The sequence below is a fragment of the Protopterus annectens genome, chromosome 2.part1, assembly GCF_019279795.1.
Source record: "Protopterus annectens isolate FY-2018-M chromosome 2.part1, PAN1.0, whole genome shotgun sequence".
Lineage (NCBI taxonomy): Eukaryota > Metazoa > Chordata > Ceratodontiformes > Protopteridae > Protopterus > Protopterus annectens.
Window position 1 is genome coordinate 972,466,255 of NC_056729.1, and position 25,885 is coordinate 972,492,139.

At 42.1% G+C, this 25,885-nt stretch overlaps 1 protein-coding gene across 1 annotated transcript in view; it reads right to left on the reverse strand.

The window, feature by feature from the left end:
* BOD1L1 (biorientation of chromosomes in cell division 1 like 1) overlaps nt 1-25,885 on the reverse strand; it is a 2,284,811-nt gene that overhangs the window by 1,564,411 nt on the left and 694,515 nt on the right. Inside the window, exons 6-7 of the mRNA XM_044062584.1 lie at nt 17,707-17,858; nt 2,160-2,274 (exon numbers count right to left, since the gene is read on the reverse strand). Coding sequence (XP_043918519.1) covers nt 2,160-2,274; nt 17,707-17,858 — 267 coding nt within the window. The remainder of the gene's footprint in view (nt 1-2,159; nt 2,275-17,706; nt 17,859-25,885) is intronic.

The following is a 25,885-nucleotide window of genomic DNA, read 5'->3' on the forward strand; positions in this document are numbered from 1 at the left end:
CTTAAGTATGTCTCACAAATATCAGCCACAAAGATGAGTTTAAATATATTTAACAATAGATAATCAACACAGTAACTGCAGAGTTCAGAATCACAGGAAATATTTTAAAACAACATTGCAGGACAGTCTCAAACAAATACAGAAAACACTGAAAATAATCTTTACTATATTCCTATCTACTTCTAAGAGATACTATGCCCTGAATTAACTTACTTACAGAGCAATACACAGGCAGAAGTGCTGATGATGGATGTTTCTAGGTCCAAGACAAGATACAAAATGTCTACAGTCTTTCTCTGAGAGAGTTCTTAAATTGCTATCAAACATTACTGCTGGGTCAGCTTGGATGACATGACTCACCTGCCTTCAGTTCCCAAGCTAACAGAAACTAACACCTCTGTGTTACAAATACATATCTCTCAGATGTTTGCAGAACTTGGAAGTAATAAAACAATAAAACACATTTAAACTTAGTATATTTTCTCCAAGACAATAGGAAAAACTTCTAGCACTAGACATCCTATCTTCTTGCTGCTTTGAAACTTAACTTTTATAGCACATCATAAAGCACTTAATTTCAACTTATTTTCTTGAAGTTTTTTTTAAGTTAATCTTCTATGTCCCAGCAGGGTATGCTATGGTTACATTCCTGAAGCTCAGTACATAACATACAGTTCTGTATAAATCCCAGCAATATTCACAAATGACATAGAATTATTTACAAACTTCTAGCTAGCTTGGCTGGGAGCATTTCAGTTTGTCACAGTTTGTTTTTGTGTGTGTGTTTTTTTGGTCACATGACTTATGACCCCCCCCCCCCCAAGACATACATGACATGAAAACAATTGTGCATGTGTCTTTGCCCCTGGAATCACAAGCTGTGTTTTGTAGCTGAGGCACGTATTGTATTACTCTGTGAAATTTACTGTAATATTCTGTTCAGTTACTTAGATGTGGTCCTTTATTTCACAATAAAGCAATCTTTCTGAACCGATCTGTCTGATGTTTCTGTCATCCGTAACAGGCGCTGCTAAAGATCTGTTGGTCTTAAGGAATGTGGTGGAGACTGAAGACATGGCAATGTCAAATCTGCTTCATCAGAGGTTTCTGTTCTAACAAAACTAGGGCCAGGGGGGATGGTCAAGCATCTCCATAGGACTGGCATCATCAGTTCTTGGGTCCTCACTGGAGTTGTCCAGCTCAGTGGAACTCCTTTGGTTTTCCCTAAATTACTTCTTTTACGTTTTAGGGGGTAATTTCCACCTAAAAAGCCTGAGGATTGGACAAGGTTGACTTATGCATAAAATGTGATAAGCCTTTTTTCTTCAAGTAGGCTAAGACGCATTTCTGCCTCGCTCTAATGTTTCAGCTTAAAGCCCTGACAAACTTCCCAATGGGAAACAATGTGGTCTACTTCAAGAAAACACACTCCCTTACTATGAAAGTCTTGAAAGGTAATCTGGCTCTTGCAGGCACACTTACTAAGTTTATTGGAAGTACTTGTGCTTTACATGTTTGTGCAGGTTGACCAACACACAGATATTCATCAAAACTAAATTTAGCAAACTTCATTAACTGTAGGAAAAGCAGAGATCTGTCAAGATGGTACTTATTTGAGGATGACGCTGACAAGCTAACATACTCTCAGTTCTGATGCACAGACTGTATAATCAGCAAAGATATAATGAAGAACTGAAGCAGTCTTGGGCATACATTACCTTTATATCAGGTACGTGAGTATACGTGAGGTGAAAGTGACATCAGACCAGCAGAGAGGGAAGGGTGTTCAGCTATGAAAATCTGAAATGACACTGGATCTCAGCCTGGGGCAGAGCTCTCTAATACAATGATTGCAACAGTGACTCACAAGAAGAACAGAAACTGTACAAATTTAAAGTGTTCTTCAGCCACTGCAAATTATGCAATAGTAAAACAAGTTTCTTACTCTTCTGCAAAAAGAACGTTCATTACCCAGACTCACAGAGACAGTGAAAACAGGAATACTTAGATTACTGCTATACAAACTGCTAAAAATACAGCTTAAAAAAACAGTTATTTTTAATTACACCAACAATAAATGAAGTGCAATTTGTTTTGTTTTTGAAGAATGACTTTGCTGGCACAATATTTGAAAAAAGTACATTATTTAAATTAAGTACCTTGACTTTTCATTTTCAGGTACACTGCTTTCTCTGCAGCCTTCTGCTTGCGTTTTTCCTCAAGTCTTTCTCTGTTTCTCTGTCTCCTTAACAACCGTTCTTCTTTTTCTCTAGCCTGCAACAGAAACTCAGTTTTGTCACTAACACTCTGCCTTCTAACATCATCTATTCTCTGACAATTAGACCAAGGTGCACCTGAACAAATATTGCGTTTATTTTTCAGATTATCTTCTCCATTAAATACTTCCACACTTTGATCATACTTTAAGACCATCACTATGTTAATATTCTGCCTCATGGACTCAGGATGCACTCAAAAACTGGACCTATGGTCTTAGTGGGTTCACCTAACTAACAAAATGTGTCCAAATTGAAATTAATTTACATATAAAATACGAAGTCTGAGAAGAACAGCTCGCAAGAAAGAGTTTTATCTTTTTTTTTTTTTTATTTCTACATGTAAGAATCTTATCGTTAGGCACACTAATACCTGACTCGTGGACCTACAAGGATAAGATTACAGTTAGTGGTCTCTCAGATGACAGGATTTGCCAGTGACTGACAAACCAGCCTGCCATGCTAGGGACAGCCATCACCTCTCCTCAAGGTTTCTGCATATTGATCAAGGTGCTACACAGAACACATTGTCAAAGTTCCCATACAAGGGAACCACATACTTCACCTTATGAACACTGCCTTTGCCCATAGACCTACTGATGTTATTTCCTCTTTAATCAAATTTGATCACCAGACTGTCATATTCTTCTTCAAAATTAATACAACATGTCAAAAACATTCAGGGACTACTCTAAAACAAAGCCTACATTTTTCCCCCGTGGAACTTAAGAATTTCAAAACTGCTTTGTCCCCTGCTGATCCAATTTCTAAAGACACTAAATTTAATCATAACTTTTACAGCCATTGAAATTAATATACACTTAAGATTAATATACAGATAAGTCAATGTCTGCTAGGTAAAGTGTGGTTGAACTCTCAGGTAAAAAACCTTGTAACAGAAGAACACAAAATAATACGGTTTATATAACAAAATTCCACCATTAGTCAGAAATACAAGCAGGTCTGCAGGGATCTTAAATTCACCTTTAGGGTTATTAAAGCTGAATAAGAATTGAAGATAGTTACCTTACTTGAAGGACAATCACTTATTTTAGGAACACCAATGTCATATTCTGATGATGAAGACATAGCAAATGAGCTGTCTAACAAATTTAGCTCAACACTTTCCTCTCCCTCCCATCTTAATGTCTCCTCCCCTGAATCTTTTAACACTGCCCCTCCTGTTACCACTATGGACCAGAGCGTGGAAGCTACTACCAAAACTTAAAAAAGCAGATCCATGGACTCAGACAATATACCATAATGCTTTGCCAGTAGATAGTACATTATTACTGAGCCCTCCTTAAACTTTTTAATCTCAGTTTCTCCCCAGGGTATGTGATTGAACTCTGGAGAACACCAGCTATGGTGCTTCTGGGTAAGAAAGGGAGTGTAAATGACCCTGAATTTTATCATCCCATTAGCCTCACTAGTACTATCACTAAAAATGCGAAGCAGATCTTAATCAACCTCAGTAATGGTGAAACTGGTAACATGCAATCATATGATTCTAGTCAGTATGGTTTAGTAATGGAATAGCCTTGCTTGCTTGCTTAATCTGGCAGACTTTTTTGAGGGTGTAACTGACACCAGTGCTGTACATGCCACCTAGCATGACCTTCAAAAGGCATTCAATATTTTTTCCAATACAGCCATTACTGATAAACTGCTTAAATATTAACTCCTATACTACTCAATGGACTGTTACCAGCTTCTTTAATCACACAGGGGTATAGCCAGTGATTCCTTCTCACTGTCCTCTGATATCTACTGGTCTGATGTTAAGACAGATGTCCAAGGTTTCTGGTTGACGAGATCTGTAGATAACTGCATACTGGATGCCATTACTGACTCCCCTTCAGATTCTTGAAGAAGGACTAGTCAGTATTCTGACAATGGTCTTAAACCTGACCCAGAATTCAGAAAGGCTTAGCGTGCCACGGAAGCCTTAACTTGAAAGGTTTCCACATTGTGCTAAGTCTTTTTGATCCACAGACCACTCTACCACTGAGGATTTCCATTCGCAGGGTTTCAGCACCGTCAGCGGTCTAGTGACAGAAGTCACTTGATAATGTATCAGTCAGTGGAATGGTTAATGCAAATTAGTTATGTGCTCTCATTCAGAAATGTCTGCAGCTCTTGATTTGTTTGACTGAGCAATTTAGAGAATCATTTAGCTAAGTAAAATTGCACTCTACAAGGAAACATGATGACTGTCAAAAACACAGCAGACATCCATTCACACCTACGGAATTATCCACAGTACAGGAAAGTTCGATAAGTGGGTATGATCTGTATGTGTATGTGGACATGTGCACACATATTTGTAGGGGCATGAATGAGGTTGGTTGAATGTGTGTGTGTGCTACACTACAAAGGTTATTTAGGGAATTTATATATTTTTTTTTAACTGCAAAACATAAACATTACCCAGATTAGCATTAAATGAACACACAATACCATAACAGCAGTACATGAATCATTTGAGCAGCCTATCTGTCCCTGGAGGAGTGGTTTCAGCCCAGAAAGTAGTAGTTTATTGGCCATTTTGGGCTAATTTCTAGCTCTTTCATTTCCCTGCTATAAAACCCGCATTTGCGAGGTTTTGCACACCAGGCAGCACCGGTTAGCTAGGGTATAACTATTCCCGGCTCCACAAAGTCTACTCTTTAATCTTTCCCTTGGAACTAGACAAACTTTCAACTTTAAGCACTCAAACCATTCACTTCTCATCCCGGCACTTGCTCAAAACTCATCGCAAGCACTAATAAACCTTAGCAGTAGACCCGCCCTATACTTTAAAGAAGGACAAGGCTCTCTATTCGACCTTACCAGCCAATCAGTAAAATAGTTCACTGTACCTATCCAAGCATGCCCAAAGGACAGTTTCAGGTGTACTCGCCAGTCCAACTGGTGAATCTGGGCATTTTGAGGCAATGTTACAATTGCCTCATGTGCACAAGACAACCCTCTTCTACTTCCACCAAACACTAATACATGCGAGATATGCAATTATACAGCCAAACTGGAGGCTAAGCTCTCTCAACCCAAGACTGGACCAGGCAGTCAAGAGGAGAAGGGAATTACTTGCATCACACCACCAGTCTCATATAGACCTATGAAACCAGCACCGGCAAAAAACACACATAAATACACAAAAACATACTCGGAGGCTCGAAATAAAAATCTGCAAAAGTAACAGAGACCTCCAAAGCAGACATCAAAGCAACCTTCACCCCCCCCAACACAAACCATGAAACACATACTTCACAAAACCAGTGTACCATGCAATCAAAGCCCTTAAGGCAAAATAACATACCCAACACACTAGTAATAGGCGACTCTATAGTCAGGCACACTGACGTCCCACTCATTAGGCTGAACCAGGAGAAGGTTACTGCTAGCTGCCTGTCGGGTGCCAGGATCCTCCACATAACACAAGCACTCAGGTCATTCCAGAACAAGTACAAATATGACTCTGTCATTGTCCATGTTGGTGTGAATGACCTGAGCCGTACCTACCTGGACTACATGAAAAGAGACATGGAGGAGCTCTCTAATCACGTAGCCCAGGCCAGTTTGACCCTGACCCTGAGTAGCATCCTGCCCTCACCAAGAATGACACCACAGTACAGAGAAAAAATTATCAATTTCAACAACTGGCTAAGCTTCTGGTGCCATTCAAAGGGGATCCAGTGTCTGTCAGCCTGGGATGACATGCTCGACAAGCCATGCTGCTTCGCTAGAGACGGCTTGCACCTGTCACCCTTAGGCTTTCGAATTCTGGCCAAGGCTCTTGCCACCCCCATAGTGCCTTTTTTAGGCAAGGCTCAAAAGACAAACCCACCATCATAAATAGCATAAGTAACAAAAAACTGAGGGTAATGCTACTCAATGCCAGAAGTCTAAACCTCAAAATGCGCACACTCGAGGCACTCCTCAGTATGGAGAAAATCGATATATGTGCAGTAACAGAAACCTGGTTTAAGGCTCCAGAGAGCACCCCAGCACTACCAGGCTACAACTCATACCATACATTTCGGCCACAAAACCCGGACCGAAATACAAAAGGTGGGGGAGTATCCATATTCATCAAGGATACCCACACCTCCAGGTTAGTGGCACAGCAACGATGCTTCAGAGATCATCCATGAGCAACTAACAATGGGCAAAACTGCTATTCAAATTATAGCTTGCTACAGATCACCCACCATGTCCCAGGACCCCCACTCCGCATTCCTGGAAACAGTGAGGAACATAAAGGTCCTACCAAACACCCTGATATTGGGTGATTTTAATTACCCAAACATTAACTGGGAGAACTACTCAAGTACAAACTCCCTTGCCCAACATTTCCTAGAATTTATAAACTTAAATGCCCTGGATCAACTGGTCAACACCCCCCACCAGAGGTGACAAATATTGGACCTGGTCATCACCAACATGGGCGACCGGTTTTCCACACCGGATGTCAACCCCTCATTGGTTAGACCTGACCATAAATTAATCACCCTGGATATCCACATTCCGCCACCTCTGGTCAAAGAAACCACTGTGAAAAACTTTTCAAAAGCAAGCTTCACGTTACTTAAGACCGAGGTGGGAAGTTTCAAAGCCCCCATGCTAAAGGATAACGCTGTCCAAGCTGCAAAATCCTTTACTAATGCACTCTACGAGCACCTACAAGAATGCATGGATCATGCTATCCCAAACAAAACCGAGACTCACTCCTTCAAGAAAAGGAAATCAGTCTGGTGGACCCCTGCCATAAACAAGCTATACAATAGAAGGATGAAACTAGTACAGAAAAGAGTAAAATCCTAAGAAGGGAAGACATCCCTGATCAGTATCGGCAAGAATCTACATTCCCTCATAAAATCATCCAAGGTTAGCTTCGTAAGAAAAATTGCCATGGACTCCAAAGATAACCACAAGGCATTCTTTAGCTATGTCAAGAATCTAAGTGGCAATTCTCAGATATGCTCGGAGTTGGTGCAGAATGGCACAAAATACACTGAACCGACCGATATAGCCAACATCCTGGCAGACAGGTTGAGTGCAAATGTCACCCCCCTTCTCACCCCCAAAAGGGCCCATAACTATTCCAGAAGAATGTAGTGTGCCTGAAATCACAGACATTCAGGTTAAAACAGCCCTTTCCAAAGCCAAAAACACAGCATCAATGGGACCAGATGGTGTCCCAGGCTGCGTCCCACATAAGCTCAAAGATGAACTAACCCTTCACTGAAACACACTGTTTAAACTCAGCCTCTCTACAGTCTATGTGCCCACAGAGTGGCGCACAGCAACGGTTATTCCACTCCACAAAGGTGGAGCCACAACGGACCCCGGGAACTATCGCCCTATAAGCCTGACTAGCTTGGTCTGCAAAGCTATGGAGTACATCATCATGGATCTCATTAACAGAGACTTTGGGAACCTCCAAACACTGGACCCTACCCAGTTCGGCTTTGTTAAGGGCAGATCGTGCCTCCTAAACCTGGTGGACTTCTTTGAGACAGTTACCAAGGTTATAGAAGAGGGAAAGGTGGTCCACACAGCCTACCTAGACCTCACAAAGGCCTTTGACACCATTCCCCACTCAGGTATTATAGACAAGCTCACCAGCCTGAACATAAATCCCTATGTCACGAGATGGGTTGCCAGCTGGCTCATGGACAGACCCCGTATGGTAAGAGTTGTGGGAGCTAGGTCGGACTCTAAACCAGTTACAAATGGTGTTCCCCAGGGATCAGTCCTAGTATCCCTCCTGTTTGGCATATACTTCTCCGAGGTACAGGCAAGCACAGGAGGACTATGGCTGACCAAGTTCGCAGACGACTGCAAACTAGGGGCTATAATTGACTCTCTGGCTGACACAGACATCCACCAAAAGGGTCCCATGAGACAGATAGCTGGTGTCAAAACCATGGCCTCAAGCTAAACGCCAAAAAGTGCATAGTCTTCCCCTTTGGAAAAAACAAAGTACCCACAAACTATCACATAGGTGGTAGACCCCTAAATACGGAAGATGTAATAAGGAATCTGGGGACCCAAGTAGATAGTAACCTCTCCTTTGACAATCACATTGCCAAAGTGGTTAGAAAATCCTTCTATGTGGTCCACCTAATCACAAAAGGGTTTGCATCCAGATCGAAAGAGGTCATTGGGCCCCTCTACGCATCACTCATCAGACCCATCATAGAGTACAATGCCCCATTTGGGATGTAACTTACAAGACACCTGCAACAACTGGAAAGATAACAGAAGTACCTCACCAAGAGGATCACTGGCCTCATGCAGATGCCCTATGCTCGACTGAAGAAACTCCAGCTGTACTCGGTTGCATACTGCCTACTCAGAGGTGATCTCTCCCTGACATACAAGGCCATGTCCAACCCAGTATTGATGGACATGCTCCACCTAAAGAAAACCATATCCCCTGGAGCCACACGCTCCAGGGAACTAAACCTCACCACAACAAAAAATAGGATGTGCTGGAGGGATAGATTCCTGTCCCAGAGACTTCTCATGCTCTGGAACAAGATTCCAATCTACATTAGGCAGAGCTCCTCACTAACCCTCTTCAAGAGAAACCTTGACGAGTGGATGGGAAACAGAAAGTTTACCCCAGGGATCACTTCAATGGCTCTGCTGGACAGAGGCACAGGGAACTAATCTAAGGGGGCGGCGAAAGCCAACACATTCCGGCTAGGCTTATAAATGCCTTCGGGCAGATAACCTAGTACCTACCTATGAATCTATAAAACAGTAATCAACATAACTTTGAGCATAATGGAAATTGAAACAGAAAACACAGACAACTCATGGTTAAGAGGAAGTGCAGGTCATAAACTGAATACCTCTGTAATAATGGCCTAAGAAAGCTAATACATTATCAAATACCAGGTAAATGAACTTATCATATAACTGTAGTGTTTGACCTTTAGCTAGTGACACATTTTGAAAGGTATGTCCCCCAAAGCTTTGGTAAACTTAGGCTGAAATAACCCCCCTATACTTACTGGGTCAATAATTAGAGATCTGTGCTGCACACTGAGATCCATTAGCTTGTCATATCTTTTTATAAATGTCTGAGTTTAGGGGAAGAAAGTGATCTCCATTCAGAGGTTACATAAAGCCTCTGGAATATTGAAAGTTGAATGAGACAAAATGTCTGGGGGGGGGGGGCAGAGATAATATAAGCACTTTTTTATTTATTTATTTTACTTTTAGGGAGATACCTAGTATCCAAAAAGGAAGATGTAACTGAGCTCATAAGCCCTCAAATGTTATCTGCTAATTTAGCTACTGTACTCAAAACGCTACTGATTTGGCCACACCCCAGAAAATAAGTAACTCATCTGCCCTCTCCCACGAGACTTGTAATAACCTTTTTCTGCCACACATGATAGAGACCATGGAAAACCAGTCTCATATGGGGTGTCAAAGGTCTAAGTGCTTCTAAAAAGTTGTAAAGAATGATTTTTTTTGATTTGTTGATCCCAGGTTTAAAAAAATATGATATACATATGTGAAACATTTACATTACAAAAAGCACCCTTGGGTCAGGAAAGGAAGCTAAAGCCTGAAGGACAGTGATTAACTGCTCTTCATGACAAGTCTTCAACACACACTGATGAAAAGCATACCTGAACTACAAATATTGCCAAAAGTCTTTGACAGTAAGACTGTACGACTCATGCAAATGAGCAACTGCAGCAAATGTAACAAAACACAGATTGTGTGTCATGTAATCTAATAATAACTGACCTACCTTGCGGGAATCGACATTCTTGATGTATGTGTGTGCTGCTTTGTGCATGTGTATGTATGACTGTGAGTGAGTATGGTGGAGGGACAGCTTTGCTTGTTATAGGTTCATAGGTTGGTACTAGGCCATCGACCCTAGGGCCTATACAAGCCTTGCCATAACAATTCCTTGGATATTTCTTTACAGAATATTTGCTTCCCCGGTCCCCTGTCTAGCAGGGTGACTGACGTGATCCCCGGGGTGAACTTCCAATCTCCCATCCCATCGTCAAGGTTCCTTTTGAAGAGGGACAAAGGAGCGCTCACCTTGACATGTATGGGGAGTCTATTCCAGAGTATGGGGAGTCTCTGGGTCAGAAACCTATCCCTCCAGCATGTTTTTGCTCATTGTGATGACCAGGTTTAGATCCCTGGAGCATGTGGCTCTGAGGGATTTGGATTTCTTTAAGTGTAGCATGTCCAACAGCACTGGGTTTGACATGGCCTTGTGTGTTAAGCAGAGATCGCCTCTGAGTAGGCAATATGTGACAGAGTATAGCTGGAGTTTTTTAGATGGTCAGCATAGGGCATCTGCTTTAGGCCTGTGATTCTTTTAGTGAGGTATTTCTATGGCCTTTCCAGTTGTTGCGGATGTTTTGTGATATACATACCAAACAGGGCGTTGTACTTTATAATGGGTCTAATGAGGGATGAGTACAGTGGGACAATGACCTCCTTTTTTCTGGATGAAAAGCCCTTAGTGATGAGGTGTGCCACATAGAAGGATTTCCTGACTGTTGTGGCTATGTGGTTAATGAAGGTGAGACCACTGTCCACCTGTATCCCTAAGTCCCTTATCACACTTTTAGTGTTTAGTGTACTGCCACTTATGTGGTAATTCATGGATACATGTTTTTTCCCAGAGGGAATAACTATACATTTCTTGGTATTGAGTTTGAGCTCATAGCTCTGGTACCAAGCATCTGTTTTTGTAAGGCCCTTTTGTAGAATATCCACATCATTCAATAATGGCTCCCAGTTTGCAGTTATCTGCAAACTTTGTTAGCCAGAGTCACTTAGTGCTGGCCTGTACTTCAGAGAAGTAGATGCCAAACAAGAGAAGTCCCAGGACTGAACCCTGAGGTACTCTGCTTGTCACTTGTCTGGAGCTGTATTTTGAGTCAGCTACTTTTACAGTGTGGGTTCAAACCATTGAGTGACATAGGGCTTAATGTGTAGGTGTATGTGTATATGGGGGTGCTTTGCTAGTGCAATGCATAGGCTTCTAGGGAGAAAAGTTCAAGTGCTCAATTCAGACATGGTAATGAGCTGATGAGAGTTTTCTGAATCACATTTTCTTGATGTTCTGCTAACTGGCCACCCTGCACTGGTAAATTTGTGCAAGCGGCAAGGATTTTACTGAATCTTGCGGTTAATGTAAATAAATTTAGTGTAGTTATACATTTGGGAAGCAAGTATTTCCCACTGATGATCACACAAACAGAATCCCACTTAAGGTTGATACATTCACTATAGATCTAGGCACTTTCACTTACAATGTACTGCGATGTAAGGGGGGATTAGTTTGCCTATATTTCTCCATTACTAAGCCAATCATTGAAAACAACACTCCACCTGGTATGTACCTTATCAAACAAATCCCAGCTTGAACATTTCCTAACCAAGAAAATCAAACAGCTAGGATCTGTTAACTGTCCTCACAATGTTGGTGGGGAGTGACAGCTGTATATATGCCAACAACTTAGCTTGCTCTCTGCACTCACGACATCACAAATATACTGAGAGAGACAATACTTCTTCATACATAGCGGAATACCAGACCAAAAACCCTTATTTTGGGATGTGTATCCATTCAATATGAATCTCCTAAGGATACTGTTGCTGACTCACTTTCTTGGTTAACAAACAACATTAAAGGTGAACTAGTTAATATGGGAGACATTTACACAGGCTAGAAATGCTCCAAAAACATTTACTACCAAACAACTACTCATGTCTTCGGTCTGTCTCACACTACCACTGTCAGACAACACATCTCAAAAGGAAAGTAATATTGATTATAATATGGTGTTGAACCTAAACAGCATTGCTTTTGCAGGTGTCACATCTGCATCCTTTAATGATCACAATCCTTTCTTCGTAACCTGATCGTAGTGCAAAATCAATAAGAACACTGCTGCAGTACATCCAGGAATTCTAACAGTTTGCATCTCCCATCATTTACAGCTTTCCTCACATAAATTAGTATGTCTCTGCTTAAATATCTTGACTATTACACTATAGTCAATTTCTTGTCTTAAGCATGCAAAACACAGCTATAAAGGGAGAAGAAAAGCAAGACCAACAGTCTACTATGGATCACTACTGATATTAAGACACTTGTGATCCAAAGGTAATCAGCTTAGAAGCTATCTTGCCAATGCATCCAAAGAGCTGCTAAAAATACAGAAAACTTCAGCACAACATAAAACCTAAGCATCTAAGCTGAAAAAAATATATTTTAAGAACCAGGCTAAATTTTAGAACAACTGCACATCAGTTTTGGCACATTATTACCAATCTTTGGTACACTGTCAAAAACATCCATCCTACCAGTTCACCAAATGTTAACTCTTTTCAAAACAAAAACTCAACCACCACTTCTTAAAAGATAATCAGTCTCTTATCTCTTCTGCTACAATTATGGACACTCTAAATGGTCCAGCAAACCTAATTTTTTGTTCTTAATTTCAAATCTGTTACTACCTCTGTATTATGGAAACTTCAAACTAAACAAAACCAACCTCACCCACAGGAGATAACACTGCACTTCAATACTTAACATCTTTCCACAGAAACAATACCTACTCCATTTCCATCAATGAAACATGTGCTTCATGTGTCTAGAAAACCTTTGTAGTCATCCCTCTTCATAAAGAACTTTCACCCACTGATCTATCAGTTTTTTTTCTCCAAACTAGACAAAAACCTCAAGAAATGCGCTTGCATATACCTCATGTATCACTTAATGGTAAATGATTTTATTGTGAATTGAAAGCATGATTTCTGACTTCACCATGGAATTAAGGCTGCACTATTTCATCATAGGAAGTTACTAGTTAATGGCCTGAGGGCTGTACAAGCCTAGCCAAATTTAACCCTTGTTACCATGATCAGCACCTATTGCCCCTGTCCAAGAGGGATGCAGGTGGAACCCCCAGGGAGAATTTACAGTTACCTATCCAATCGTCCAGATTGTGCTTGAAGACATGAGGTGCTCTGTTTGATGTGAAGTGGGAGTCTATTCCAGAGGTGTGGTAACCTCTGGGAGGCAAATCTGTCCCTCTACCAGGTTCTATTGATGTCACACACCAGGTTTAGGTCTTTAGAGCAAGTAACCCGTGTGCCATTTGACTTCCAGATGTGCAGCACTTCCAATAAAGCGGGGTCAGAGATCGCTTTATATGCAAGGCAGAGATCGCCTCTGAGTAGTCTGTATGAAACAAAATAAAGTGATAGTGACTTCAGCTGGTCCACATAGGACAGCTGCTGAAGACTTTAAATTTTTTTGTTTTTGAGGAACCTTTGTGGTTTTCCCAATTGCTGCAGGTGCTTTGAAAGGCACATGACAAGAGGGGCATTGCACTCAATTACTGGCCTAATGAGTGAAGAGTACAGGGAGGTAATTAACTTTTCTTATTCTCAAGCAATGCCCTTACTTATGAGGTGAGCCATATAGAATGCCCTTCTTACCCCTCTGGAGACATGGTGATCAAAGGCAAGGCTGCTGTCAACCTGACTGTCCAGATCTGTCACCAATGAGTGCGTACTTAGGGTATTGCCATTAATGTGGCAATTCGCAAGAATATCGATCTTGCCGAAAGGGATGGCAATACATTTTTTTGCACTGAGTTTGAGGCCATGTTTCTGGTACCAATTATTTGTTTGTGCAAGACCTTCTTCAATAATGTTGACTTCGTTTGGAGATTCTGTGACCGCACCCAGTTTGCAGTCATCAGAAAGCTTTGTCAGCCAAAGTCCCTTGGTTTTAGCTTGTACTTTGGAGAATAGATTCAAAACAATAGAGGTCCCAGGACCAATCACTGTGGAACACTACTGGCAGCAGATCTGCTGTTGGAGGTGGATTCCTCTATTTTGACTGTATGGGTACTATCAGAGAGCTAGTTTGCAACCCACCTTATGATATATGGGCTGATGTCTAGCTGGGAGAGTTTGTCAATGATGCCTAAGTGATAGATAGTGTCATATGCCTTGGCCAGGTCTAGGTAGGCTGTATGCACAGATTTCTCCTCATCCACAGCCCTTGTGACTGTCTTGAAGAAGTCCACCAGGTTTAACGAGCATGACCTCCCCTTAACAAATCCAAACTGGGTAGGATCTAGTGTCTGGAGATTACCTACATCTTTGTTCATAAGGTCCATGATGACTCTCTCCATGGCCTTGCTGATAAGGCTAGTCAGGCTAATAGGTCTGTAGTTCCCAGGGTCAGTAGAAGCACCACCTTTGTGCCGGGGGGATAATGGTGGCTGTTTTCCATTCAGCTGGGATGAAGCCGGTGCTTAGAATGTGACTGAAAAGAGTAGCCAATGGAGATGCTAATTGTTGTTTGAGCCCATGTAGGATGCAGCCTGGGATGTTATCAGGTCCAACTGATGCTGTGTTTTTGGCCTTAGAGACATTATTTACAACCTGTTCTTAAGAGATACAAGGTAGGGATGTCATGAAGTTCATGTGGTGGGGACAGAGGAGTGAAGTTTTCACCCAACCTGTTGGCTAGCAAGTTAGCTATTTCCACCGGCTCAGTGTATGTGTTACCATTAACTACCAGTTCACAGCAAATCTGAGCCTTATGTTTTAGGTTATAGATGTAACTAAAGAATACCTTATGGTTGTTCTTGGTTGAGAAAGCTAACTTGGATTCACAGTTTGCCTTGGAGGACTTCACAAGAAGTCTTATTTGCTTACTTAGGCTGAGAAGGGAGGGGCTCTCTTACTTTTGAACAGCAGTTTCTTCCTTTTATTGTAAAGCCGGTTAATGGTGGTTGCACACCAGGCAGGTTTGTTTTTTCCTTGAATAGTTTGTTTTGGTCCTAATAGGTACTGCAGAGTCAATGCAGTTATACAGGTGCTTGTATAGGGCATTGGTGTAGAGCCTGGCAAAGTTACCGGTTCCAAATGGGGGGACAGGTGCAATGAAGCTATTTATACAATCCCGTAAGAGGTCATAATCTCCTTTGGAGAAGTTTTTTTGTCAGGTTACTGCTAGGGGAGGGTCAGGTTAATGAGACTGATTTGTGGTCAGATCTCACCAGGGATGAACTCACAGTGGGGGAGCTACAGTGGTTTCCCATATTTGTAAGCACCACGTCCAGGATGTTGGTGCCCCTGGTGGGGGTGTCAACCAGCTGGTCTAGGTCACTGGAGTTGGCAAAGTTGAGGAACCTTTGGGCAGGTGAGTTTGAACACAAGTAATTCACCCAGTCAATGTTAGGGTAATTAAAGTCACCCACATCTATGGTGTTAGGATGTATCTTGATAGACTCAAGTTGATCCAAATATGCAGAGTGGGTGCCCTGAATTCATGGAGGGGGCTCTGTAGCTGGCAATGACTTGAACAGGTGTCCTACCAACAGTCAATTTCACCTGAAGTGTCTCTAGGGCGTCACACTGTTTAACCTATCTGGAGGTGTACTTTTCCTTGATCACTATCGATACACTGCCTCCTTCAGTTTTCTTGCTTTCAGTTTGTGCTACCAAACACTTTGAGATAAATGCTAGTACAGGTAAAGCTGTTGTGGGAATGTTCTTTCTGGACTTACCAAAATTTCCAGCACATCTCATCTCATCTGCCAGTGGGCTTAAAACACTACTGAATGGTTTACCAGATAGCTATGTGAGTGTCTCACAATTAATACAAGCTGGTATAGGATTCTCACATATGGACCACTTTTCTGTACTTTAACAACGTGTTTTCATATTATTGTCAGGCTAAAGTTATACAATCCTCAGATTATTCATCTCTTCTCTGTAGTGTCAAATCTGTCCAAGACTTGCTCTGCTACACAACAATTTAAACATGGCTAGAAAAATCTGGTCTCTTTAATGCAAATAAAACCAAAGGCATGCTATTTACACTTAACATAAACTTCTCTACATCCTGTATTTTATAAACCTTACTTAAATCTCCCTGATCACAGCTGTAGCACCTGCTGTAACAGATGTGAATTCAAATTTGATCATCACATCAAAAGACTGTTCCCCACTTTAACCAATATCAGGCTTATCAGCTTTTGACAGATTTCACAAGTGTTGTCACAGCTAAATGCTTCATGTTTGTCTAGTTTATCATTTGCTCCCCAGCTTGCTTACCATCATTAGAATTCTTGCTTCTAGACATTGGAATAAGCAAATAAAACATGGCTACATTTACTGTTGACATCCCTTACAAAAACATCTCTGTACAGTGCTTAAGAAAGTACAGTGGACAGAACTGAAACACTATACTGCTGCTATGATCGTATGCACTTGAGAAATGCCCATACTATTATCTACAAACCCAAAAGTTGCCCCGCCATCAAGACCCTAACCCACAAGCATGTTCCAAACTCACCGCCACATATCTAGATCACTTCATATCAGACCATACCCCCCCCCAGTCAAGGCATCACTACATTGCATTATTTATCAATGTTATCTCTAAGCTTTGGAATAATCTGCCAAACAACTTCTGTCTTCTGTCTTTCGGCTTTTCCCGGTTAGGGGTCACCACAGCAGAACTCCGGTCCACTAATGATTGGCAGTAGATTTTTTATGTGCTGGCTTGCCGGGCCCAACGCACAACCTTCAATGAAGGCATGCCCATTCACGCATGTCGACACACACAAGACACTCTGAGAATCATAATCTGCCAAACAACACACTGAAAATTCCTTACAAAGCCATTCTTTGAAAAAGCACCAATACTAACAGGGAATGGAACTGTTTGGAAGTTGTCATGTGAGTTGACCAAAGGGCTCCCTCCTCCGATCCTTTCTCTCTCTTCCCCATCCTCCAACCACTTCCTTACAACATGACATTCAATACTTTAAATGCCAAATGCTACTTTCAGAACACAGTGATGTTGTCCACCTGTACAAATGGAGACTGTATATCTGTATGTAGGTAAATATTTGTTCTACCATTTAATGTACTTCTTTTTCTGGACAACCTAGTTAAGAAAGTGTGTTTGAGTGTGTGTGAGTGGGGGGGAGGTGTCTAAAGATTCAGATTTGGTTTCATCAGTTTTTCCATTTGGGCTAGTTTCATTACAGACTGCAGCAGTAAAGCACTAAATATTTTACAGCAACTAGCAGAAAAAAAGTCTAACGTATGCACACTTTCTACAAAACATATACTGAATTCAATACCTACAGAGCTAGGTGTTGTATCTGGTAAAGTGTAAGTTCAGTTAGTAGGTAACAAATTATTTCTGCAGTGTTAGAACATTTAAAAGCTATGTTAACAGAAAAAATAATGGTACAGATGTGCATGTCTTTACAAGATAGCAGTTAAATCCAAATTGCATTATACACATTTTCTGGAAAGTTTGTGAATTTTAAAATATTAATACAGAAACTAAATACTCTGTGTGTAATATGTACATTATGGGCAAGCTTACAACAGACTGACGATGTTGCTCTACTGTTAGTTCATCATCAGAATCACTGTAGTACTTGGAATACAGGTATGGTTTATGGATGTAAGCATGGCGGCCTCTCTTGACTTTTTTGTCCTCTTGGCCTTCTGGCTGCTTTTTCTTCTCTTCTTCATCTATATGAAATCAAATAACACATTTCAGCATACAAATGGTGCTTCAGCATGTCACTTTAAAGAAAGCACCAGGTAAAAAAAATAATCTAGGCAAAATGGCATAACTACATATCTGAAGTATGAAACCCAATACTGTAAGTCCTGACAGTTCTAAAAAATTAAGGTACAATGCTTTCTGAAACTCACTGTTATAATTTTGAAGTGCTTTTGCAGAGGGGCTGTACCCCCCCTCCCTTTCACTGCCCCAGATGGGGATTCCTCCCCACCACACACCCTTACCTCATTAACTCTGAGACTGATGTACCTCAGAGAAGGATGAATACTCCAAGATAATGCAATCTCAGAACTGGTATCCCTTAATCACACTTGCATGTTTGCTGTTCCACCGGTCGCAAATTCTTTCCTTGGAATTTCAACAAGCATACAAATAGCAAAAGATAGAGGAGAACAGGATGGAAACCCTAGTGTACAAATTCATTTTTTAAAGAAGTAATAAAATTCAAACTACTACAACAAAGAATACTTCCTGGGTGCAGTGGAATTCATAAGAAAAAGAACACTGATTATACTGAGAACTCAGACTAAATTTGAAACACTTACTTAAAAAGGAAAAATCTAATAAGTTAAACTTACGATAACAGCAAATGTTCTAAAAGACCACTGTTGCAGTAGCCTAAGTTGTACAGGTCCTACCCCCACTGCAACCAGCCAGCTTCCAAAAAGCTAAAAGCGTCTTTCATGCACTCCAACTCTCAGGAGCTTGAGCAGAACTCCATAAAAAGACAGTAGGAGCACAAAAAGCTTCAAAGCACTTTTTTGCCCAGGAAGAAGGCAAGAGCCCTGAAGAAAAATGCTAAGAAACAACCCAAACTCTACACAAAAAGGTGGACAATCCACACCTCTGGCAACACCAAAAAATATAAGCAAGAGAAGGGGCTAGATGGAGGGAAGGCTATTGCAACACAGCGATATTAGAGCATCTATTATTGTGGTAAATTTCACTTCCACAACTGTACGATGTTCAAACATACATCAGTGTTGCAGTAGATTAAGCTACACTGCTAGATTATCATAGCTTAGGGGAAAAAGTAAGAAGACCTATAAACTAAGACTCCAGAAGCCCCTGGAGAATGGTCCTAGCAAATCCTGTTCTGGATCTGGAGAAGAAATCCAGTTTGTAGTATTTTGGAGAAGTGAGTACAGAGGACTGTCTTGTTGCCTCTACAATACTTCTAGAGTTGACCCCTTTCCAGGAAGCCACTGAAGAAGCCAAAGTCCACATGGAATGGGCAACAACTTTGCCCAAAGTGACTTATGATGAGTATAATAATGGGAATAGCATGAGGCAACCATGGTCTGTTTTGAAATTGGTAGCCCTTTCTTCTTACCTTCATAAGTGAGATGTACAGCTTTTCAGCTTTCCTAAACATCTGAGTTTTGTCTAGGTAGTATCTAACCTGCTTGTGGATATGTAGAATGTGAAGGATCCTTTCGCCATTGTACATAGGTTCAGGAAAGAAATCTGGGACATTAATTGCCTGGTTTAAAGTGAATGCTGAGACTACTTTTGGAATAAATGTAGGATTTGCTCTAAAATAAATCCTGTTTCGAAATAAAACAAGGTGTGATCAATTCAGTGAAAGAGCTTGGTACTCTGATACTCTCCTAGCAGATGTCAGAACAATGAGCAGAACAGTCTTCCAAATTAAGTACCTCAATTCAGACTCTTGGTTCAAATGTAGCCAGAGTAAACAAAAGGCCACTAGACAGTAATGAATGCAAATAATCAAGAACAAGAGGCAATTGGGCTTGAAGAGAATACTGGTTCTTTGAGTGGTATGAACAAGAAAATATGTTTCACTTGCACATACACAATTTTCTAGAGGTAGGTTTTCTCACCTTCTTTAGTACCTGCTGCATGCTCTCAGAAAAACTGCCTAAAAGGTATCAAATTTCTATTATCTAAGCAGTTAGATGGAGTTTCTAGATTAGGTGCATCAAAGTTTTCCAGTCCTGTTTGACTAAATCTGGTCTGTGAGGGTAGCTTGTGGCAATTGTTCTTAGCCAAACTGAAAATGTAGAACCACTGTGAAAACAGATAACAGAAGACTTCTGAAAGTTTTTTGGACAAATGGTGTTACCAGCACAACTTTTGGAGAGTCCTTCTGGTTCTTTAGAAGAATCCTGGATATCAGTGGAAAGGGTGGAAGAGCAAAGAGGAACATTCCCTTCTAAAGGAATGAGAAAGCATCTGTCTCCAAGGGCTGTTGAGTCCTGGAGCAGAATTTCCTTAGGTGCCAGTTCTGACAGGAAGCAAACAGATCCCCACAGGTGGATCACTTCCTAGAAGACCCCCAGGATGAATATTCCATTCATGGATGTCGGTTCTGGTTCTGCTGAGCTTGTCTGCAACCACATTTTGCTCTAGTGGAATGCATAAAGCTTAAAAAGTCAAACTGATCTGATTTGTACTTCCTAGGCCATTGCTGGAAGTCTGCAAAGGCAGTAAGATCTGGTACCCCCCCCCCTGATTTTTTTATGTACCACATGACTGTGATGTTGTCTGTGTGCACCTGCAGAGCTCCTGGGGACCAAAGTTGATTTAAAGCCTTGATAACTGCCAATATCTCTCTGACATTTATATGCTTCTCTCTACAGGATCACACACATCTTTTACCCTTACCCCTTCTGAAACTGCTCACTACAGATGTCTGAAATGTCTGTGGTGGCTAACTGGAAAGGAGTCGAAAATGAGAATGGAAGACCTAGGCTGCGAGATATCTAGTCCACTCTCCATCTAATCTCACTCTTTACAAACTTAAGAACTGGGATATGAAAGGACAAAGGATGTAGATGCAGAGTCCACAATGACCTGAGATACCATCGTATCTTCCTCATGTGTAACCTGGCCAGGAGAAGCATGAGAATCACTGAAAGCATGTACCACAGATTCCTGAGACATTCTCTTGCAGATGAATGGTTTCAACTGGAGAAACTCAGGAAGAACTGCTGAAAAAAGTCTGCCTTGCCTGGAGGAAGAAAGGTTCCTACCAAGGCAGAGTCCGGCAACCATTCCAAGACAATCATTTTGTGAGCAGGGTTGAGAAAAGACTTCTGAAAGTTTTTTTTGAGAACGTCTGCTGTTGTACATAAGCGCATCTTACACAACTTACACAACTGTACTATGTTCATCATTCTGCATATATTTACAAGTTTCTCCTTGGGAAGGAAAGCATTTGAGATACAGCATCTATTAGGCGACTTAGAAACACAATCCTGCATGACAGATAAGGCAGATGTTTGCATATTTTTTTCTGGAATCCCTAATGCTTTAGGAGGGACGATGCCTTTGCTAAGGACTCCTGACAAATGTCAAAACACTCTACACAAATAAGCAAGTTGTCTAAATAAGGAAAAATGTGGATACCATGCAATCTACAGAAGGCCAATACTGAAGAGAGACACTTTGTACAGACTTCTGGTGCAACAGACAGCCTAAAGGGCAATGCAGAAGACTGATAATGGAAGACAGACACACTTAATTCTGGTTTAAGCGCTTGGGCTTTCAGGCCAGTTATTTTACATTAAGAGGGTTCGTGGTCTGCACTCTTGTGGGAGGAGAGGCTGGACTCTGCCCTTCTGAGCTGGGAATTTCTGGTTAAAGGCTTATAGTGCATGCATATCTGAACTGCTTCTTACTGAAGTTGGTGCGCCTTGTTTGCTGTGGCATAGACTGGATTCGGGCCTGCTGGATCTAGCGTTGTTTGTGTAACTTGAGCACTAATCCAGACATTCTCTAAAGTATTCAATTGTATTTATTACTGCTTGGTTGTAACTTGATTAAAGTGTAGCTATCATTCTAAGTCTTTTGGATTAAGCACTTGGGCTTCAGACCAGTTGTTTTACATTAGGAAGGTTTGAGGCAAGCACTGTGGTGGCAGGACAGGTAGCTTTCATCCTTCTAAGTTGGGAACTGCTGATTGAGAGCCCAGTGTCCAAGTGTATTAGTTCTGGTTTAGGCACTTGGGCTTCAGGCCAGTTATTTTACATTAAGAAGGTTCGTGGTCTGCACTCTTGTGGGAGAAGAGGCTGGACTCTGCCCTTCTGAGCTGGGAATTTCTGGTTAAAGGTTTATAGTGCCTGAATATTTGAACTGTATCTTACTGAAATTGGTACACCTTGTTTGCTCTAGCATAGACTAGATCCAGGCCTGCTGAATCTAGCTTTGTTTATATGCTTGTTGTTTGTTTGCTTGTTATTTCCTGGAAGCTAATTCCACCTAATACGCGGCTTCTCAGTGCTTCTGTGGATCACTAGTGATATCTGCATTGCTTACTGTACTTATTTCCTTGTTTCACTTGAAAGAAAGTTACTGTTTGTTGTTATTGCATTTAGTTACTTGTAACACATTGCACTCAAGTTACCTGGCACTTGCTCACTAAAGCAATTATATAAGTCAGCACTAAAAATTAAAAGCACTACACCCTCACTCCCCACTGGCCCTTGTTTTCAATTATTAAGGAATTCCCAATATTATTCTAGCATGTCCAAAGGTCAGTTGTCAATCTCCTCTCCGGTCCAGCTGGTGAATCTGGGAATCTTGAGGCAATGTTATAACTGCCTCATGTACACAGACAACCCTCTCCTCCTCCCACATAACACAAATACTTGAGAGATGCAGCTATTTAGCCAAACTGGAGGCTGAGCTCTCTCAACTCAGGACTGGCAAGACCAGACAGGAGGAGAAGGCAACTACAGACACCACAAAACCAGCCTCACATAATGCTACCACACCACTGAATCAAACACATAAACACACAAAGACATACTCGGAGGCTCTGAGTAAAATTTACCTAAACAGCAGAGGCCTCCAAAGCAGACACCCAAACAACTGCTACCTCAAGACACCCCACAAGCAACACATAAACCACAAAAGCAGTGTGCAAAGCAGTCACAGCCCTTAAGGCCAAATACAACACCAAACATACTTGTCATAGGTGACTCCATAGTCAGACACACTGACGTCCCACTCACCAGGCTGAACAAGGAGAGGGTCACAGTAAGCTGCCCATCGGGCGCTAGAATCCGCCACATAACACAAGCACTCGGGTCACTCCATGGCAAGTACAAATATGACACAGTCATTGTCCATGCTGGTGTGAACGACCTGAGACGTACCTCCCTGGACTACATGAAAAGAGACATAGAGGAGCTCTCTGATTATGTAGCCCAGGCAGGTATGACACTGACCCTGAGCAGTATCCTTCCTTCACCAAGAATGATGCCACAATATAGAGACAAGATGATCAGCTTTAACAATTGGCTTAATGTCTGGTGTCATTCAAAGGGGATCTAGTGTCTGTCTGCCTGGGATGACATGCTTGACAAGCCACGCTGCCAAGGGACAGCTTGCACCTGTCACCCTGGGATTCCGGATATTGGCTAAGGCTCTTGCCACCCCATAGTGCCTTTTTAGGCAAGGCTCAAATTCTAAACCTACCACCCTAGAAAACAAAAATGGGAAGAAACTGAGGGTAATGCTGCTCAATGCCAGAAGTCTAAATCTCAAAATGCATGCACTCGAGGCCCTTCTCAGTATGGAGAACATCGATGTCTGTGCTGTAACTGAAACCTGGTTCAAGGCTCCTGAGAGCACCCCGGCACTATTACGTTTTACCTCATATCATGCGTTCCCGCCCCAAAACCTGGACCACACCACAAAAGGAGGGTGTATCCATATTCATAAAGGATACCCACACCTCCAGGTTGGTGGCAACGCACGAAGCTTCGGAAACCATCCAGGTGCAACTAACCCTAGGCAAAACTGCTCTACAAATTGTAGCATGCTACAGGCCACCCTCTCAAACTCAGGAACCCCACACAGCCTTCCTGAAGACACTGCAGGGTATAAATGTATCTCCAAACACCATCATATTGGGTGACTTCAACTACCCGAATATAGACTGGGAACATTACTCAAGCCCTAACTTTCTAGCCCAACGGTTCCTGGAGTTCATAAATTCAAATGCCATGGAACTGTTCCCACGAGAGGAGAAAATATACTAGATCTCATTATCACAAACATGGGGACAAAATGCTCCACACCGGAAGTATATCCCTCATTGGTGAGATCTGATCATAAACTAATCTCACTGGAAATCCACATCCCGCCCCCACCCCAAACAAAAAAGACCACAGTGAAGAACTTCTCTAAAGCAAACTTCACACTACTCAAGACTGGTGTGGTATCCTTCAAGGCCCCTGAGACAGTGGAAACCACAACCCAAGCTGTGGAAGCCCTTACAAATGCCTTCTATGAACACCTCCAGGTCTGCATGGATCAGGCAATCCCAAATAAAACCAAGACTCTTTCCACAAAGGGCAAGCGTCCAGTCTGGTGGACCCCAGCCATTAACAAACTTTACAATAAGAGGAGAAAGCTATTACATGATAGAACAAAATCCATAAAAGGAAGTCACCCTGATCATTATTAGTAAAAAATACGAGCACTCATAAAATCAACTAAGGCCAATTTTGAGAGAAAAATTGCCATGGATTCAAAGGACAATTATAAGGCCTTTTCAGCTATGTTAGGAACCTGGGTGGAAACTCCCAGATATGCTCAGAATTAGTCCAAAATGATACAAAATCACTGAACCCACAGACATTGCCAACATACTGGCAGACAGGCTCAGTGCAAACTACACCCCCCTCCCCTAAAGGAGAGATAACTATCCCAGCAGAGTGTAGCCTCCCAGACATCTCAAATGCGCAGGTGAAAGCTGCTCTCTCTAAAGCTAAAAACACAGCATCAATGGGACGAGATGGTGTCCCCGGCTGTGTGCTACACGAGCTAAATGAGGAATTAAACCCGCACATAAGGCAGCTGTTTAATCTCAGCCTTACCACAGGATACGTGCCCAAGGAGTGGAGTACGGCAACTGTGGTCCCACTCCACAAAGGCGGTGCCTCTACAGACCCTGGTAATTACCGCCCCATAAGCTTAACAAGTCTAGTCTGCAAAGCTATGGAGAGGATCATAATGGAGCTCATAAACAAAGATATAGGGGACTTGCAGACATTGGACCCGACCCAGTTTGGCTTCGTCAAGGGCAGATCATGCCTTTTGAACTTGGTCGACTTCTTTGAAACAGTCACCAAGGCCATTGATGAGGGAAAGGCAGTCCATACAGCCTACCTTGACCTTGCAAAGGCTTGACACAATACCCCACTCGGGTATTGTAGAAAAACTTACCAGCTTAAATGTAAACCCATATGTCACAAGATGGGTTGCAAACTGGCTTAAGGACAGAACCCACAGGGTTAGAGTTGCTGGCGCTATGTCAGACTCCAAGCCGGTCACAAGTGGTGTCCCACAGGGCTCGGTCCTTGGCCCCTATTGTTCGGCATCTACTTCTCAGAAGTACAGGCCAACATGGGAGGACTTTGGCTGACAAAGTTTGCAGATGACTGCAAACTGGGCGCCATAGTGGAAAGTGCATCGGACACGGATATCCTTCAGAAGGGACTCACGGAAACAGATAGCTGGTGCCAGAGCCATGGCCTGAAGTTAAACGCCAAAAATGTATAGTCATACCCTTTGGGAAAAACAAGGTAACCCCAAGCTACCATATAGGTGGCAATCCACTAAGCACAGAAGAGGTTATCAGGGACCTGGGGACCCAGGTTGACAGTGGCCTTTCTTTTGACACTCACGTTGCTAAAGTGGTTAGAAAGACCTTCTACATTGCCCACCTGATCATGAAGAGATTCACATCCAGATCTAGTGAGGTCATTGTTCCCCTGTACTCTTCACTTATCAGACCAATGATCAAGTACAATGCCCCATTCGGGATGTATCTCACCCGACATCTGCAGCAATTGGAGAGACCCCAAAAGTTCCTCACCAAAAGGATAAAGGGACTCCAAAACCTGTCATATGCTGCCAGATTGAAGAAACTCCAGCTCTATTCAGTTGCATACCGTCTGCTCAGAGGTGACATGTGCCTGACATACAAGGCCATGTC